The sequence below is a fragment of the Rattus rattus genome, chromosome 7, assembly GCF_011064425.1.
Source record: "Rattus rattus isolate New Zealand chromosome 7, Rrattus_CSIRO_v1, whole genome shotgun sequence".
Lineage (NCBI taxonomy): Eukaryota > Metazoa > Chordata > Mammalia > Rodentia > Muridae > Rattus > Rattus rattus.
The window spans coordinates 83,257,328-83,274,414 of NC_046160.1; the positions used below are offsets into that span (position 1 = coordinate 83,257,328).

At 39.8% G+C, this 17,087-nt stretch overlaps 1 protein-coding gene across 2 annotated transcripts in view; it reads right to left on the reverse strand.

The window, feature by feature from the left end:
• The window catches only part of Sos2 (SOS Ras/Rho guanine nucleotide exchange factor 2), a 111,905-nt gene that overhangs the window by 27,727 nt on the left and 67,091 nt on the right, over window positions 1-17,087 (reverse strand). The window contains exons 8-12 of one of the 2 annotated variants that reach the window (XM_032907860.1): window positions 16,226-16,324; window positions 5,148-5,275; window positions 3,920-4,575; window positions 3,338-3,419; window positions 1,991-2,113 (exon numbers count right to left, since the gene is read on the reverse strand). In XM_032907860.1, coding sequence (XP_032763751.1) covers window positions 1,991-2,113; window positions 3,338-3,419; window positions 3,920-4,575; window positions 5,148-5,275; window positions 16,226-16,324 — 1,088 coding nt within the window. The remainder of the gene's footprint in view (window positions 1-1,990; window positions 2,114-3,337; window positions 3,420-3,919; window positions 4,576-5,147; window positions 5,276-16,225; window positions 16,325-17,087) is intronic. The other variant, XM_032907861.1, reaches the window with a different exon arrangement.

Consider the following 17,087-nt stretch of genomic DNA (forward strand, 5'->3'; position numbering starts at 1 on the left):
CAATTAACTTTCAGTGTATGCCGTGCTATTGTGTTAAACAACCTCATGTTATGGAGTGTCTGGCTGGCACTGCAGCTTAGGAATGCACCAAATCACAGACCGGTTAGCGTCTAGTTCATGCTTAGCTAAATTCAAATAGCTCCATTTCCTCCAAGAGTAATGTAATTCTAAGGCTGTTATATGAAAGGAGAAAGTCTTAGCATCAGACTTTACCAAAACTAAACATTTTAGCTTATCAAAATGCTAGTAAGAAACCGAATGTGCTAGCCACTGTGTGGGAGAAAAGACTGGCAAAAGTTTTTCCTGACAAAATGCAGTAGACGGTAAGCTTCTTGGCTCAGCTCTGTACCAGTGCAAAATAGAAGATCAAGTGAAACAGGCAGAGTTCTAACCAGAGTCTGGAATATACAAGTATGAATGATCAATAAGAAACAAAAGCTCTTAACATCATGGGTCACTAAAGAAAACAAAGCACAGAGAGAAGCAACTGTGTACTCAACAACACAGTGGAGGTGCGAACCAGACACGTGTGTAAACACAGACGAAAACACAGGAGACACAGGCGATCACATACAATGTCCTGACAATGTTTAGCGGAGTCCTGACAACTCCTCAGGTAACTGAACATGTACCTAAACCTTCCATCCAGTCATTCTGAGCCAACCATATCAATACATTTAAAAATGACTGATATAAGCATCATAGATCAATCTCAAAAGCACATTCAATGGAAGGGTCTGAAATGAAGACAGCACATTTCAATTCACATCTAAAAAGAGAACTCTAGTCTGGAGGGAGAGATCAGGACAGTGCCTTTGGAGGTGGAACATAGCTTTACTAGAGGGACACAAAGGATCTTTCTGGAGTGTGGTAAAAAGATGTATGGGTCTTGCTAGGCTTGGTGGCACATGCTTTTAATCTTAGCATTTGGGAGGCAGAAACAGGCAAATCCCAATGAGTTTGAGGCCAGCTTGGTCTGTAAAATAGAATTCTTGGACAGCTAGGGATACACAGAACACTCTGTCTCAAAAACAAAACAAAACAAAACAAAAACCAACAAGAAAGATGTACATGCCAGTGTTTAGTAGAAAAACAAAAAAAGAAAGAAACCACTCTGGCTAAGGAGGTCAGATGTTGGTTTTAACCTTATCTTGTCACGCCCTTCATATAAACTATTTCAAATTACTTCATCTTGCTAAGTTTTCATTTCCTTATACATAAAGTAGGCATAAATTATGTTATATCCCTAGTAGTACAAAGAAATGGTGCTGAGATGGGAAGGACGCTGCACCAGCGGGTAATAACTGGCCAGTGGTGGGTACTAGCAGCACAGACCTGCTGTAATGAAATATTCTTTCTCTATGACAAGGAATCCTTAAAGCACCAAAGGTCCAGATATTCTGAGAAGGAAAGGAACGGCAACTTCCACAAATACTATCTACTGTGAGAGCATCCACAATTTCTCTGTTACATACTGGGATATGAAAGGAGAAAAGTGGGAAACGCGGCTGCAGTAGGCAAGTCTGTATGTGGCTATGTATAACCCAGCACGTCCTACTGTGCAGACTCTGGGAAAGTTGGCCAGCTATGCTAGCTTGTCTCAATAAATAGAGCAGATTGCAACTCCGGAAGACACACTAGATGCCAACTCTGGGATGCATATGCACGTGAACCTGCATACACATGTATCATACACATGTGAACACGCAGACACACCAGCACACGCTCCACATGTACAGACAAATGTAAAAGCACATAGGTATATAAAGATAATTTATCATGTGACACACACAGATGATACAAATAACACAATATATTTAAATAATTAAACTACTTTAGGCTACTTATTTAATAATTATCCTACAGAGAAAAGCAGAGGGAAACAACTGAAATAAAAAGCTAACAATGGAAGGATTTGAATTAGGAGCTAAGAACGTGTGCATAGACTACACAGTGAGAATATTTTTAAGACTTGACATCCGGGTCAGACCTAAGTTGCACGGGTTGGACATATTCCTTGCGGAATCTTTTCAGATCTGCGCTGATTGGCTGCTCGCCTTTCTCTAGTGCCAGTTTGTCGGCCTCAGTAGGCTCTGGGTCTGGAATTTCAAACCTAGGAATAAAATCAGAAGGAGAGAAATCTGTTCATACATAAATGAAAGAGACTTTGCAACTTTGTGGTTCGGTAATCCTTTCTCTATGATTATTGAGAAAGCTGTTTACCCTCCTTAAGAAACTACGTACATAAGGAAAGAGTCTTTGGCTGTTTGGTACCAAGATATGTAGACTTTTCTTTTAATTACTTATTTTATTGTTGTTACTTCTGTGTGTGTGTGTGTGTACTGTATGTGTACCGTGTGTGTGTACTGTGTGTGTGTACTGTATGTGTACTGTGCGTGTGTACTGTGTGTGTGTACAGCCACAGAGGCCAGAGGTATTGGAGTAGGAGTTTCAGGCAATGTGGGTACAGGGAACTAAACTTGGATTCTAGAAGAGCAGTTATGTGCTCTTAACCTCTGAGACATCTTTCTAGGCCCTGTATTCTTATTTTTATTTTCAAAGAAGTTTTATAGGTAGCACTGATCAGTACAGCAAAGGTTCACATTTTACATTTTAAACTGTAAGGCATTTAAATAAGACTTAAAAATACAGTAAAAATTTCAGTTCAAACCTTAATATTTATAAATTAATAATATAGAAATTGTTAATTTTAGGGTCAACAATACATGTGTTTTAAAAATAAGAAACTATCTTTTAGAACAGAAGTTCTCAACCCATGGATTGTGACCCCTTTGGCAAAACTCCATCTTACCTTCTGATTTATAACAGAAGCAAAATCAGTTATGAAACTGCAGCAAAATTCATTTTATGGCTGGGAGGGGTCACTGCAATGTGAGAAACTTTACTAATGGGTCCCAGCATTAGGAATGTTGAGGACCACTAATTTAGAGATGCATATAAAAATATTTAGATAGAATCTGTGGCCTAGACTCTACTTTAGAACAACCCTGGGCAGGATGACTAACCATAGAGAACAGGAGACAAGTCAGTGACTATGGAGCTGGGTGACAGACAAAGTCTAATTTCTTCCATCCTTGTACATAAAAGTTAAAGGGAAAGATGCACCTTTAAAGAACAAATAAACTTTATTAAAATAAACAGCTTTTATCCTTTAAGCTTGTTTTTCCTGTTTCCCACTGAAGAGCTCTCCTCAGCGAAGGCTAGGCAAGCCCGCTGAAGAGAACAGTAGTTTTGTTGGTGTAAGACCAAGTGAGTCTTGAGTGTTATAGGAACTTTGCAAAGTACACGGATGTTAAGTGAAACATGTCTTTCTTACCGTTCTATCAGCAAGCTTAGCAATTCCTGTGGTTTACAAAATGAACGATACGTAGTAAGGAAAGTACGAACAAAATTGGGATCTGAAAAAGTTGAGGAAAGAATAGATTCATGTTTAATTTATCCATTTTAAATAAATCGAAGTTCCACACTTTCCTTATCTTTCCTTTGTGTTTTAACTTTGGCTCCTTCCACTGTAGCTTTTTCCTGACAGATTAGTATTTCTTTCTCCCACTCCCCTGCCTCCCACCCCTAATGTGGACAAGAACTCACATAGCCCAGGCTGGCTTAAAAAAATCACTATGTAGCCAAGAATAGCCTTGAACTCCTTATCTCCACTCTACTTCTCAAGTTGAAAATCCACTTCTTGATAAATGAGAGTAGGGATCATTTTCAAATTTAATTTTACAAATAAACATTTTTACAAGCATTTATTATCACTGGAATTAATGACACACTTTGGAAATATTAATCATTATTTTTGCTTTTGTGGTGCCCTCCCCCACCCCCCACCCCATCAACTCCGAAGACTTCTTTGCCATGGATCCTAGTCTCTAGGTGTGCACTTACTAGTCTCACGTACCTGCATACATGTGATATGTTAGCCTTTCGATCAGTTTCACCACGGTGCCTCCTTTAATAATGGGGATTCCACTTCTGCTTTGCAAGTTGTCTTCAAAAACTATGTTCTCCTCCGAGTCTGTCACCACGAAGCGGTACACGTCTGGCCGCGGTAGCCGCAGGGGCTGCTCGTTCTCCTCTTTCAGTAACACAGAGTCCAGCATTCTATCTAGAGTGCTCCGATAGTGAAGGGAGATAAGGGCTGCCATCCAATTGTTCTTCTCCTCAGCCGACTTGGCAGCAAATATTACACTGTTTTCATCTTTGGACACTAATTCAAAAGCATGTTTGTATTCACAAGCGTCTTCTTTATCACAGATTTGAATTTTCCTCATGACAAACTTCTCTTTTAACCTGTATTCTGCACTACTGTACCCTGGAAGTCGAGTCTGGCAATGATTGGGTTTACAGCTGATCATTAAGCCATCGAAGAGGAAAATATGCCTTTCATGCTTAGCACCAATTCTGGTCAATGGTCCTTCCATTATGAACTCATTACAACACTGTCCAATATCTTTGCCTTCCCACCCATCAATGTTTTTCTGAATTTCATTCATTTTTTTGATAGCCAGGTGCTTGCTTCTTAATTGGCGATTGTAAAAAAGGCAAACAGGATCCCTAAAAAATAAATAAATAAATAAATAAATAAATAAATAAATAAAAGAATTTGAAAAGCAAGGTAAATTTTGCTTATTTGGTGATAATGATTATGTAATCCCAAAACAAATAACAAAAGTACTAAGCTGAGTTGAGGTACAGTTCAATGACTGAGCCCATACTCAGCAGTAAAAAGCCCTGGGTCTGAACACTCAGTGTTCAAAAGCTTAAATAATGAAGTATTAAACTATTTTACTAACAATTATTTTCTTCTAGCCCTTCCCCTCAATAACAACTAATTCAATTTTACTACTATCAGAGTAACCATTACAGCTGAATATTTTATTCCTAGAGCCATAAGAACTAAAATTATAAAAAAATTTCCACATTGTTTACAGAAAGTTATATAAAATTTCACTAACTATATATTTAAATTTATAAACTATAACCTAACAATGGTAATTTGGTGATTTTCTGACTAAAACAGATCACAGAAGGACAAACAACTTTCGAGAATGTGGTACCCTTCTAACTCACACCTGGGAGCCGTGGTGGTATCACACACAGTGAAGGAAGCATAGGTCTAGCCTTACCCTGGCCGGCGCCTTGGCGAGTGCTGCTTGTAAATCCGGTCCATGCTGCCTTGGAGGTTCATGAGGGCAGTGATAGCCTGATTCAAACACTCTCGGTCTTCCTGTTCTTCGCTACATGCTTTCAACTGCTAAGGGACAGGTAAAATGACATCCTTTGGTTCTAGTCTCAACTTCTTTGTAATTAAAGTGGAAACAGATATTTAAAACTTAAATGTATTGAACGCTGCAGTTTGAATATGCAATGTCTCCTGTAGGCTCCTGTGCCTGCACCCTTTGTAGCACTGTTTGAGAAGGCTGCAGACAGGGTCAGGAGGCGGAGCTTCCCACTGGGGCACATCTGAAGGTTTTGTGGCCTGGCCTTACTTCCAGTCCTTTGCTCCCTGATTGACAATGCTGCCATGCTTTCTCCACAGTGACGGACTGTTTCCCTTCCTCGACTGTAAACCAAAGTACTCCTTCCTCACTAACTTTGCTTCTTGTCAGATGTTTGGACACAGCGAAAACACTAATATAGCTAATAAAGACAACTGTAACATTGTATACTTACTACACCATCTGACTCCTTAAAACCAGCCCTCTTCTAACAAATCCAACAAGACATAAAGTACTGTCAGCATAACAATCAATAAGAAAGGTAACTGTGAAAATGATTTAGGAACTTTGCATCATACAAAATAAAGTATACAAGCATGGTGTTTAAAAGTTACTTTAGGGCCAGCAAGATGGCCAGTTAGCTAAAGTGCTTGCTAGGCAAACCTAATGACTTGAGTTCAGTATGTAGAACCCACGTAAAGGTAGAACGAGAACCAGCTCCAGAGTCTGCCCTCTGCCCTCCACGTGTGTCCCCTGGTGCCCGCACCCCACCTCAACACTATACACACACAATTGCAAAGAAACATTTTTTTCTTGGTTGTTCAAGACAGGGTTTCTCTGTGTAACAGAGTCCTGGCTGTCCTGGACTGGCTTTGTAGACGAGGCTGGCCTCGAACTCACAGAGATCCACCTGCTTCTGCCTCCTGAGTGCTAGGATTGAAGGTGCTTGCCACCAGGCCCAGCCTAAAAAGTTTTTTTTTAAGTTAATTTTATTCACTAATATGAAGACATACAATAGAATAAACTCCTAGTACATACTCTCTGTTAAATACTTCTCTAGTAATTTCAGAATAAACACATTTTAACACTTCAGTGCATCAAAAGCTGTGTGTAACCAAACACTATAAAGGGTCTTATTGATATATTTTTAATTTTTACATTATTGTATGTGTATGGGTGCTTAGTCTACATACATAGCTACATGCCAAGTGTACCTGGTGCCCACTGAGGCCAGAAGGGGGCATCAGATCCTCTGGAACTCAAGTCCCAGGTTGTGAGTACATGTGGGTGGCGGCAATCAAGCCAGATCCTCTGCAAGAAGGTAACATTAAATTCAACCACTGCAGTATCAAGAAACCATGAAGGTTAATTTAAAATTTTTAAATAATCTTTAGAAATAAAAATTTACTATCTAACTTTTTAATCCTTCAAAATTTGGCTTTTTTTCGAATGCTGAAATATTTCTTTAATATTTCTCTCAGAAGAAAAACCTTTCTCTTAGAAAGGAAAAAATTTTCTTTATAATAATTTATGTTAAATTATATGCCAATATTTTAATCTTTTTGATAGAGAGCAAAGTATTATATAGATATTATACAGAAATTGTGTAGGTGCATATTTATACAACATCTATGCTGTATTATCACTTCAGAAAAATTTAAACACTCAAATTTATTTCATAATCTTAATCCAGAAATCTGTGGTAAAATTTATGTTTTCCTCATATTTCAAGGGGCTCGAAAGTAACTATTTGGATGTTGCTTGCAAACCTGGTCCGGCACCTTTCATTTGTGTCCTATAAACTGTCCCCTACTTAGAACACATGAGATATCAGATTTTCCAAAGATACCTAAAAACATTTTGCCACCAAAAGATTAACAATGAAAGTAATTAAATGGCTATATTAGGAGTAATGTACTGATGTTTAGATTACTAAATAAACACTGAAAAGATGACAAGCCAATGAAACACAGCGCGAATTTGAAAAGGATCAGTATTTGCTTATTCTGAAGTTTTAGGTGAGGAACACCACTAAAATTACTTACGTTGCTTATATTAAAGACTTTCCAGGCTGGGGAAATGGCCCAGTGGTTATGAGCATTTGCTGCTCTTCCAGGGGACCCAGGCTTGGTTTCCTAGCACCCATATGGCAGCTCCTAACTATCTGTAACTCCAGTTCTAGGGGACTCAATATCCTCTCTTTCCTTTGTAGACAATACACTTAACATGGTGCATAGACATACATACAGGCAAACACACACACACATAAAAAGTAAACATTTAAAAATGCTTTCTTACAAAAAAAATCATTTTGACTCTACATTAAAATATTTCAAGAGCTGGGTGTAGTTTGAGGCCAGCCTGGAGTATATAGTGAGTTCTAGAACATCCAGGGATATATAGTAAGACAGTGTGTGTATGTGTATCATATATATCTTGATATTTTATGATATATATATATATATATATATGTATCAGATATACGATACACTGGACTTCACAGTTAGCATCACTCAGTGCTAATCACACATCTCCTATCACACATTAACCATAAACAGTGGCCATCACAACACACACACACACACACACACACACGATATATATTAGATAAATATAGATATATATCTTAATAAAGATGAATATTGATGACATAAAATGTCTATAGGCTTTTATTTTTTCTAAGATTTATTTATTATATATAAGTACATTGTAGCGGTCTTCAGACACACCAGAAGAGGGCTTCAGATTTCATTACAGATGGTTGTGAGCCACCATGTGGTTGCTGGGATTTGAACTCAGGACCTCTGGAAGAGCAGTCAGTGCTCTTAACCACTGAGCCATCTCTCCAGCCCTAGGCTTTCATTTTTATTGATTACAAACTTCAATAAGTAGCAGCAGTGAAATTCTATCAAAACCTTATATTCAGTTATAAAGCTACTAAACTTCCTTCTCTCTGAGCCTATTAAAACAAAACCCTTCTCATGTTGTCTTTAAATAGTCATATAATAATTCCAAGTTTGTCAAGTAGAAAAAAATCAGGAGAGTTAGAATTTCCCATGGCAATGGCTATGTGCTATAATCCCAGTCCAATAACTTGCTGTTTCTTTGATTTTCAGCATTAAGATAAATGGAGAGATGTTTGTGGCTCCGGGGATGGAACTCAGAGCTTTGGGTATCTAGATAAGCTTTGGACCACTGAGGTCCATGCATAGTCAGTAGTGAGACTTAAAAACCAACATAACAAGTATCTAGGCTGCTTCTCTACAGGTACTTGAAAGGCTGTAGTCTACACAGCCTGAGCTGACACAGGAGTCACTACGGTGAACCAGCTCAGCGAGTCAAGCTCTTTCATGTCTCCACAGCCTTTCTGCAACACTAGCCTCTGGCCTCCTCACCCAACTGGTGAATTTAGTCTCCGATACACCATGAAATGCATTGTATTGTTGAAGCTGTTTTTCAAATAATCCCTTTCCTCTTTTATTTTTTCTTTTGAAACAATGCTAAATCTATAGAATACTTGTAAAAATGACAAAAGGAATTCCTACATACTCAAATTACTAATTCTTAAAAAATATTATTTATTTTATGTATATAAGTACATTGTAGCTGTCTTCAGACACACCAGAAGAGGGCATTGGATCCTATTACGGATGGTTGTGAGCCATCATGTGGTTGCTGGGAAATGAACTCAGAACCTTTGGAAGAACAGTCAATGCTCTTAACCGCTGAGCCATCTCTCCAGTCCTAAGTTACTAATTTTTAATATATTGCCTCATATTCTACTTATGTGCACTCCATCCCCCAATCCTACCGATTCCACTTCTTACAGAGGAGAGAAAACCATTGCTGAATGGCTTTAAAGTTATATTTAGAATATTCTTATACCATAAGTCACTCTCAAAGTGGAGGACAACCTGTGAGAGTCAGTTCTCTTTCCACCATGGTTTAACCTTCAACTTCTAGGGTACATGAGTTTTACGAGGCTCTGTAACTCTTTAGCTTACCTTGTCAAACCTATAGTGTTGTCTTCACCATAAATGAGATGAAGAGTTACTCACGAGCTGTCACAGGATTTTTTTTTTTTTTTTTTTGCCAGTAATGTCGACATATCCCTTTGTTCTTACAGTTAATCTTATGACTGTCAACAACTGTGGGCTTGCTGGTGGAATGCCAACTCCTAACTTCCCAATGGTATGTAAGTTATGTATGTATGTATGTATGTATGTATGTATGTATGCATGTATATGCACATGTACACACACACACACACACACACACACACACACACACACACACACACACACACCTACCTCTTTTAGATTGCTGGTTTTTTGGAATGTCTTCTTTAGGAAGACTTACTGTTATGACCTGAGAATATAAATTTAAAGTTGTGGGGTAGGGACAATGACATTCTTTGGTCTTAAATGCACAGAATTATGGTGGGAAGTGTTTATTTTTATATAGTGGGTATATTTTTTTAATCATTTAATCTTAATAGAAAAAAATACTTCCAAGTGCTATTCTTTAATCTGTCAATATTTTAGCATTAAATCTTAGAATAAGACTATTTCTTGTAGAATCAGAACATAGGTTAGCTCGACTTCAGAAGGTTTTACAGTAGAGCTCTGTAACCATGGGCTCAGTCGGCAGAACCCTTGCTAGCATGCACAATGCCCAAGCTCAATCCTTGGCACAGACTAACTGGGCCTGGTGGCCACCGGCAATCCTAGCACCTGGGAGCGGGGATAGAAGGATTGAGTTCATGGTCATTTTCATTCACGTAGCGAGTCTGGGCCCAGCCTGGACTACATGAGACTTGGTCTCAACAAACACAAAACAACAAAGGCCTCTATTAATTCATCAAGAATGTGGTGATTTTATGATCTGTCTCAATAATGTCCTTTTAGGGAATCTCTCCTCTGTTACGGGATCTAGTTCATGTTTCACCAAGTTGACCTGTTGATGGCTTTCTTTAATCTGCAGTATCTTGGCCTTTGTTTACACAATTCTTCCAAATCAACACAGACACAGAGATAAATTCCGATATAGTAAACATTCTTAAGAATTTTATTCTGACTTTCCGAGGCAAAGCTACATCTACATTATTTATCCTGCACTACCACTGCATTTTTGGAAAGTGTTTTCTTAGTTTTTAAAAGCAGAACACAAAGTGACAGGTGTCAAGGTGGCACTTCCCCTGCACTCTGCCCTGCGGACGGATGTCTTCTCTCCATCCTCCCTGCCTGCCTCTGCTTCCCTACAGTCGGCCTCCCTAGCAGCTGGCGGCGTTCTGTTTCATGTCCCCTGCACTTTTTGTCATCTATTTTCCCCTTCTTTTCTTCCTGCCTTAAGGTCTCCTTTCCCCCTTTCAGGAGCCACTTTAATGATATATCCATGCCTCACCCCTGCATAATTAAAATTAATATTTAACATTGACATGTGAGAGAAAATATGGTATCTATCTAAGTATGGGTTAGTAACTTCCAATTCTATTTTCCTATAAATATCATAATTTCACTTTTATTCATGGTTGAGGAAAGAATTATTGTGTGACTATATATGTATCACATTTTCTTATGTTTATATATGTATCACATTTTCTTATGTTTATCAACACATGGATGTATTTATTAAGCACTTATATGCTAATTATTTTTGATATCCATGTTCTTTACTAAATTATAAAGTCCTTAAGCTTAGAGATACATTTTTCCCATTTTATAATTTGTAGTATATATTTGCAGTATAATTTGGTTAAGTACCAATAGACAGTTGTCAAAAGTAATCAGGACTATGAGCGTATGATATTTAAATTGTGTTTATATAATAACTGAATATTTTACTTCTCTGTGCTGTGCATGCCCTTTTATTTGCTTGCTCAGTGCGATGTGCACTGTCATAACTCGCATGTGCGGGCGAGGCAAAGTGCACAGGAAAGTTAGGTCATTTGTCCAGTGTGGAGAGCAAACTAACTCAAACCCAGGAGCTCTAACTTAAAATGTGTTCTTTGCCATGACACGATGCTGCCTCTCTACACTGAGAGCAGCCTGAACTATACAAAACATTGGTCCATGCCTGAGTCTGGTGATAAGTTAAAACAAACCAACAAACAGTCCACACTCACACGCAGTGGTGGGTGCTCCTCCAGCGCCCTCCTCACCTGATGAGCCGATACCTGGGTAGCTGCAGCTCATCAAACGCCACACTGTGCCGCACTTGGTTCTGTTACCTGATGAACTAGGTGGAGGGAGTTCATTCGGGTATCAAACTAGAAGGTTAAAACTATCACCTAAGGAAACTCTGTACTGGCTAATCTTTCTCAATGAATCTCAGCAAGTCATTAATAGGGTATCTTAATAGTAAGCTTTATAGACCTCTTGAAAAGAACTTTTATTTTTTATTTTTTTTCTTCTTTTTGGAGCTGGGGACCAAACCCAGGGCCTTACGCTTCCTAGGCAAGCGCTCTACCACTGAGCTAAATCCCCAACCCCAAGAACTTTTATTCTATTGAAAAATTTCAAGGAAAAGTCCAAGGACTAAAAGCATGTTATCTGACTTTGAATAAATCGTATCTGAAATGACTCATCCGAGAAGAGGGAACATCAGCTGAAAAAGCACCTCTGTCTGTCAGACTGGCCTATAGGCAATTCTATGGGACATTCTCACGACTGGTGATTGCGGTGCTAGGGCTCAGCCTACTGTGGCTGGTGCCATCGTGGAGCAGGCTGAGTAAGACCCAGGGAGCAAGCCAGTGCACTCACTCCTCTGTGGCCTCCACTTCAGTTCCTGCCATAAGCGCCTGCCCTAATCCTCTCAGTCATGAACTGCTGTCAGGAAATGCAGAATAAAATAAACCCCTTCCTCCCCAAGTTGCTTTTTGGTTAGTGTTTTATCGCCACAATAGAAACCTAACTAAAACAATATCCTTTATAATAAAGGATATACATGTTGAACTGTGGTGTATGAAGGTGCATATGAGCACACCTTTAATCTCAGCACTAGGGAGGCAGAGGCCGGTGGATCCCTGAGTTCCAGGATAGCCTGGTCTACAGAATGAGTTCTGGGACAGCCAGGGATGCATAGAGAAACCCTGTCTTGAAACAAAATTTTAATTATTTATCTATTTATTAATAATTAATATTGAATTATGTTTATATAAATTTGATTATAGTAATTATAAAGTTATTTATAATTTTTTTCTTTTCTTTTTTTCGGAGCTGGGGACCGAACCCAGGGCCTTATGCTTGCTAGGCAAGCGCTCTACCACTGAGCTAAATCCCCAACCCCAAGTTATTTATAAATTAAGAAGTGAACTTTTTGCATAAAGACTAAAGTATATATTAAGAAAAAATCTAAAATCTAGTCTTAAAAAACTATTTAAAGTACCTAAAATTGGTACTGAAGGGGTGGTTTAGCCATTGAGAGCAAGGCAAAGGCCAATCTGACAGAGGTGTTTTTTCAGCTGACGCTCCCTCTTCCAGATGACTCACTCAAATATGATTTATTTAAACAGTTTATCCTTTTCTGGTTGGCAGTGTTTTGCGGTTTGAAATCATAGATGACAAATACTCTTTTGAAACTTTTTTGTTACATGTATGCATTTATTCTGTGTGCATGTGGGAGGGGCCACAGCACGTGTGTGGGGGAGGAGGAACCTGCACAGGGCAAGGGGATCAAACGCAGATCGTCTGGTGTGACGGCAGCACCTTTACCCTTTCATATCTCTTCATATTCACATGTGGCCGCGGTTCTCAACCTTCTTAACGCCGTGACCCTTTAATACAGTTCCTCCTACCATAACAACTTTATTACTACTTCATAACTGTAATTTTGCTATGATTGTAAATAGTATTGCAATATCTTTGTTTTCCAACAGTCTTAGGTGACCTCTGTGAAGGGGCAGTTCAATCCTCAAAGGGGTCCACAACCTTCTGGCGGAGAGCCACTACTTTAGAGTGCATATTTATGCATAAAAATGTCATAGTGTGCACGTTTTCAAATTTTGTAATGTCAAACTATTCTCCAAAGCTGGTTGTATGGTTTCCAGTATTACAGCAGGATGTGTGTTAGTTCACGTGGCCTTTTCTGCCTGATCTTAGACTTTTAAATCTGATGCATGGGTATGGTTGTGATCTTAATGTGCGTTTTCTGATTACTATTGAGTTTGAATGTGCGACCACTGGCCTTTGAATAACCTTTCCTGTGAGTCCTTCCGCTCTCTTGAGATTTGAAGCTTTCTCTTTCTGTGACTTCTCCCATCCTGTGTTCCTACTTGTCCTTACTGTCCCTGTCTGTCTATAACTGCAGATCCTGAGCTTGCAGAGTCATTAATCAGACACGGAAGCCATTCTGTTGGCCATTCGTGGATGCTTTACAACACTTCACCAGAAAGAGCTCTCCTCATGTCTAGTACCTCGGGCAGGTCTCTGCTCCCATTAACAGCAGACCTGGTTAAAGCAGGAGAGAAGATGGAGCTTCTCTGGCAACCACCATTCTCACTCCCCCTCAGTCCTTGGGGACCCAGACCCGCCATGAGCACCTTACCCATCTCACTCCTCCTCAGTCCCCAGGGACCCAGACGCCTGCCTTTTCCTTTTGGGAATACAATTCCAGTACACCTAGCTCAGTGACATTTTCTTCCCCATTTTTTTTTTTATTGCTCTTCAAGTAAAGCAGCTTTCTGCTTTCTAACCATTCTGTATCTGCCTTTAGGGCCCAAATTAGTGGTTTCAATTGTCCATTGACTCCACAGTTAATAATTCTGGAATAACAGCTATACTACTCCCACAGTTGTCTTGTAGACATCTAGGCAAAGAATTGGCTTGGTAGCTTCTAAAGAACATGTATTTCAAGATCCCATTAAATGCCTGACGTTCATAATTTTTTTGTGCACAAATAGTTAAACAACCTAATGATATCCGTTTCATCCTGAAGACTCAGGTACACATGAGAAGGGCTGCGGGCTTCATAAAGAGCCTGGGCGCCTATTTGGATTCCGACAAAGGTAAAGTCTTAGCGATGCTACTGTTAGTTTACAGTTGTCCCCTATTTTGTAACATGGTAACGTCCTCATTTCCACCCTGGCTGGATGACTGTGACTGCAAGGCTGCCCACATTGCTACAGTGCATCTAACAAAGAGCAAGACAAGTCTGACCACAGCGACCTGACTCACTGTGACACCACTTCTGTTACAATTATCACTAAAGTTCCTTGGCCAATGTGATTAGGACTCGGGGCCAGTCAGGAAATGAAAACAGAGAACCACTGTTTATGTTGTGCATATAGAGCACAAGTGTAATCTCAGCTCTTCGAAGATATCCTCAGCTACAATGAGTTCAAGGCCAGTCTAGACAACATGAGATCCTGTCTCAAAAAACAAGACCAATTTACTCATTCTTTATTCTTCCTCCCTCCCTCCTTCCATCCCTCTCTCTCTCCATCCTTCCCCGTCTTTCATGCACACACACAGAATCATGTTCACTTGGTCTATACTAAGAAATTAAGAATATTACATTTCATGAAGACTTCAAATTTTTCTCCAGATCAGAGACAGGCTCAGACATTTAGAGTACTCGCTGTTCTTGCAAAAGACCTAGTTCAGTCGCTAGCCAGTTCCTACAGTGCTACTGATGACCAGCTAGAACTCCAGTTCCAGGGACCTTCTTCTGGCCTCCCTCAGCACTAAGCACACATGCAGTATATAAACATATATGCAAGAAAACACTTACATGCATAAAAATAAAATTTAAAAATGATTTTAAGATAAAACCAGATGAAATTATAAAATTCTTATAAAAGATAGGTCAGTAGTCTAACAGGCAAAAATAACTATACTCTGTAGGTTCAAAACAAAAGATAGGATATGAAAAGGGGAGAGGCCGGAGGGTCCTGCCTCCAACTTGGGCAGCACAGTTGATCTGGCCCTGGCAGCGGCAGAAGTGTGGGTGAGCTGGGGAGAACCAGGCCTTGCCAGCTGTGGCACTGGGTAAGCTCACAGGGGCAGTGCTGGGGAGCTCACCCTGATGGTGTGGGTGCAGGAGAACTGGCAGGTGACCAACCCAGCTACCAGCCAGGCCCAGATCCAGGGCTTGAGCTGGCCCAGCCCAGCAACTACCTGTCTATGAATTGCTGGAGTGTGTGAGGGACCATTCTTGACACAGGGCAATAAAAGGACATCTCAGAGGAACCCTGGTAAAGATCCAGAATAATAGATTTCGTGGCTCATTGCAATGAACATTTGAAAGTAAACATGTTAAGTCAAAAGGGTATACTGTATGACATGCTAATACACTGCAGCTTCCACAATGAGATATTATTATTATTATTATTATTATTAACTTTGGGGGGAAGATTGCAAGGACAGAGGGTAGATAAAAAGAGATGGGGAGATGAGTGGGACTGGGATGCATGATGTGAAATTCATAAATAATGAAATGTAAAAAGAAAGAGGGGGCAGAGAAGTGTTGGGAACAGCCGGGGGAGCGGGAAGGGTGGAGGTGTGAATTTAATTATGTACGAAATGGTCAAACAATATAAGACATTTAAAATAATTCTAAAATTAAATACTTTTTTCAAAGATTGGTACTGTGGCTCTCCAAAAATTAATTTTACCATGAAAACACTCTTCCATTAAGGTTGATAATTTGAGCATCTATGTTACAAACTGACAAAAATAAATTTCCTCATGTCTGTCTACGACATAATGTGTTGAGTGACAAAACCTGTAAGAGTTTCTCCAGGACCTGGGCGGGACGTTTGAAAAGTTGATTAGCATGTGTCTGTCCTTCTGGGCTCTGTGCATCTGTTACCCAGCCAGGCAGCAGCCCAGGGCTTCACGTTATAACAAGCACTCCAGCACTGGGCTCTAGCTAGCCCAAGGACACTGTATTTTTATGAGTAAAAATATTAATAATCAGATAAAAAAACAGGCTTTAGGCTATTACTAGTCATCTAATGACCTTGTTCTAAGAAGCTTCTGTCTTACCTTTAATAATTCAAAGTAATGCCAACAATGATACACCGGCACCAGCATGAGGCGCGGAAGGACATATCGAACAGCCTCCTTAAAGCCGTCAGCAATGGACTGCAAAGCAAAAGACAACACATCTCTGAAACGGGCATGGCAGCAGTGCCGAAGAGCAGCAGCTTTTGAATACTAGACACAGACATAGTGACACGGGTACTGGTCAGTGCTTCCTAGTGGAGTGAAGTGCTGGGACTCGCCTTCCCTCCCGTCCCCTGCACATCCTGATAAACAGACGCACTTCTGCATCTGTTACACGATGAAGTAACTTTCACAATGTTGTTCACAGATTTTCTAACCATCTGGGTCTCCTCACATCCTAAAGGATTTTTTTTTTTTGGAGCTGGGGACTGAACCCAGGGCCTTGCACTTGCTAGGCAAGCGCTCTACCACTGAGCTAAATCCCCAGCCCCCCTAAAGGATTTTTTAAAAGCTATTTACTGTAAGTTGAGCTTGTCAAGGTGGCATACAGGTACAATCCCACCTGCTGGGAAGACAAGGAAGGACGGCTGCACACAACAGGCCATCCTGAGCTAAAGAGCTAGAACCTAGCCTAAAAAAGAAACAATAGCCGATAAATAAAAGGAAATATTATAAGTTCAAATAATTACAAAGAATTAATTTAAGGATGTTGTCTACTATGTCTCTAAAAAGTATTTCCCCAGTGAGTAAATACATTTCATATTTAGTTTGTTTGTAAGAAATATTTGGTCCATAACTCACCTGACACAGCTGACTGCTTACTAAGTGAGCAGCAGCAGCAGCCTGGGTGTCAGGAAGCCTGGCGTGGTTTCCCTTCAGCATTTGCTATGGTTGGTCTCTG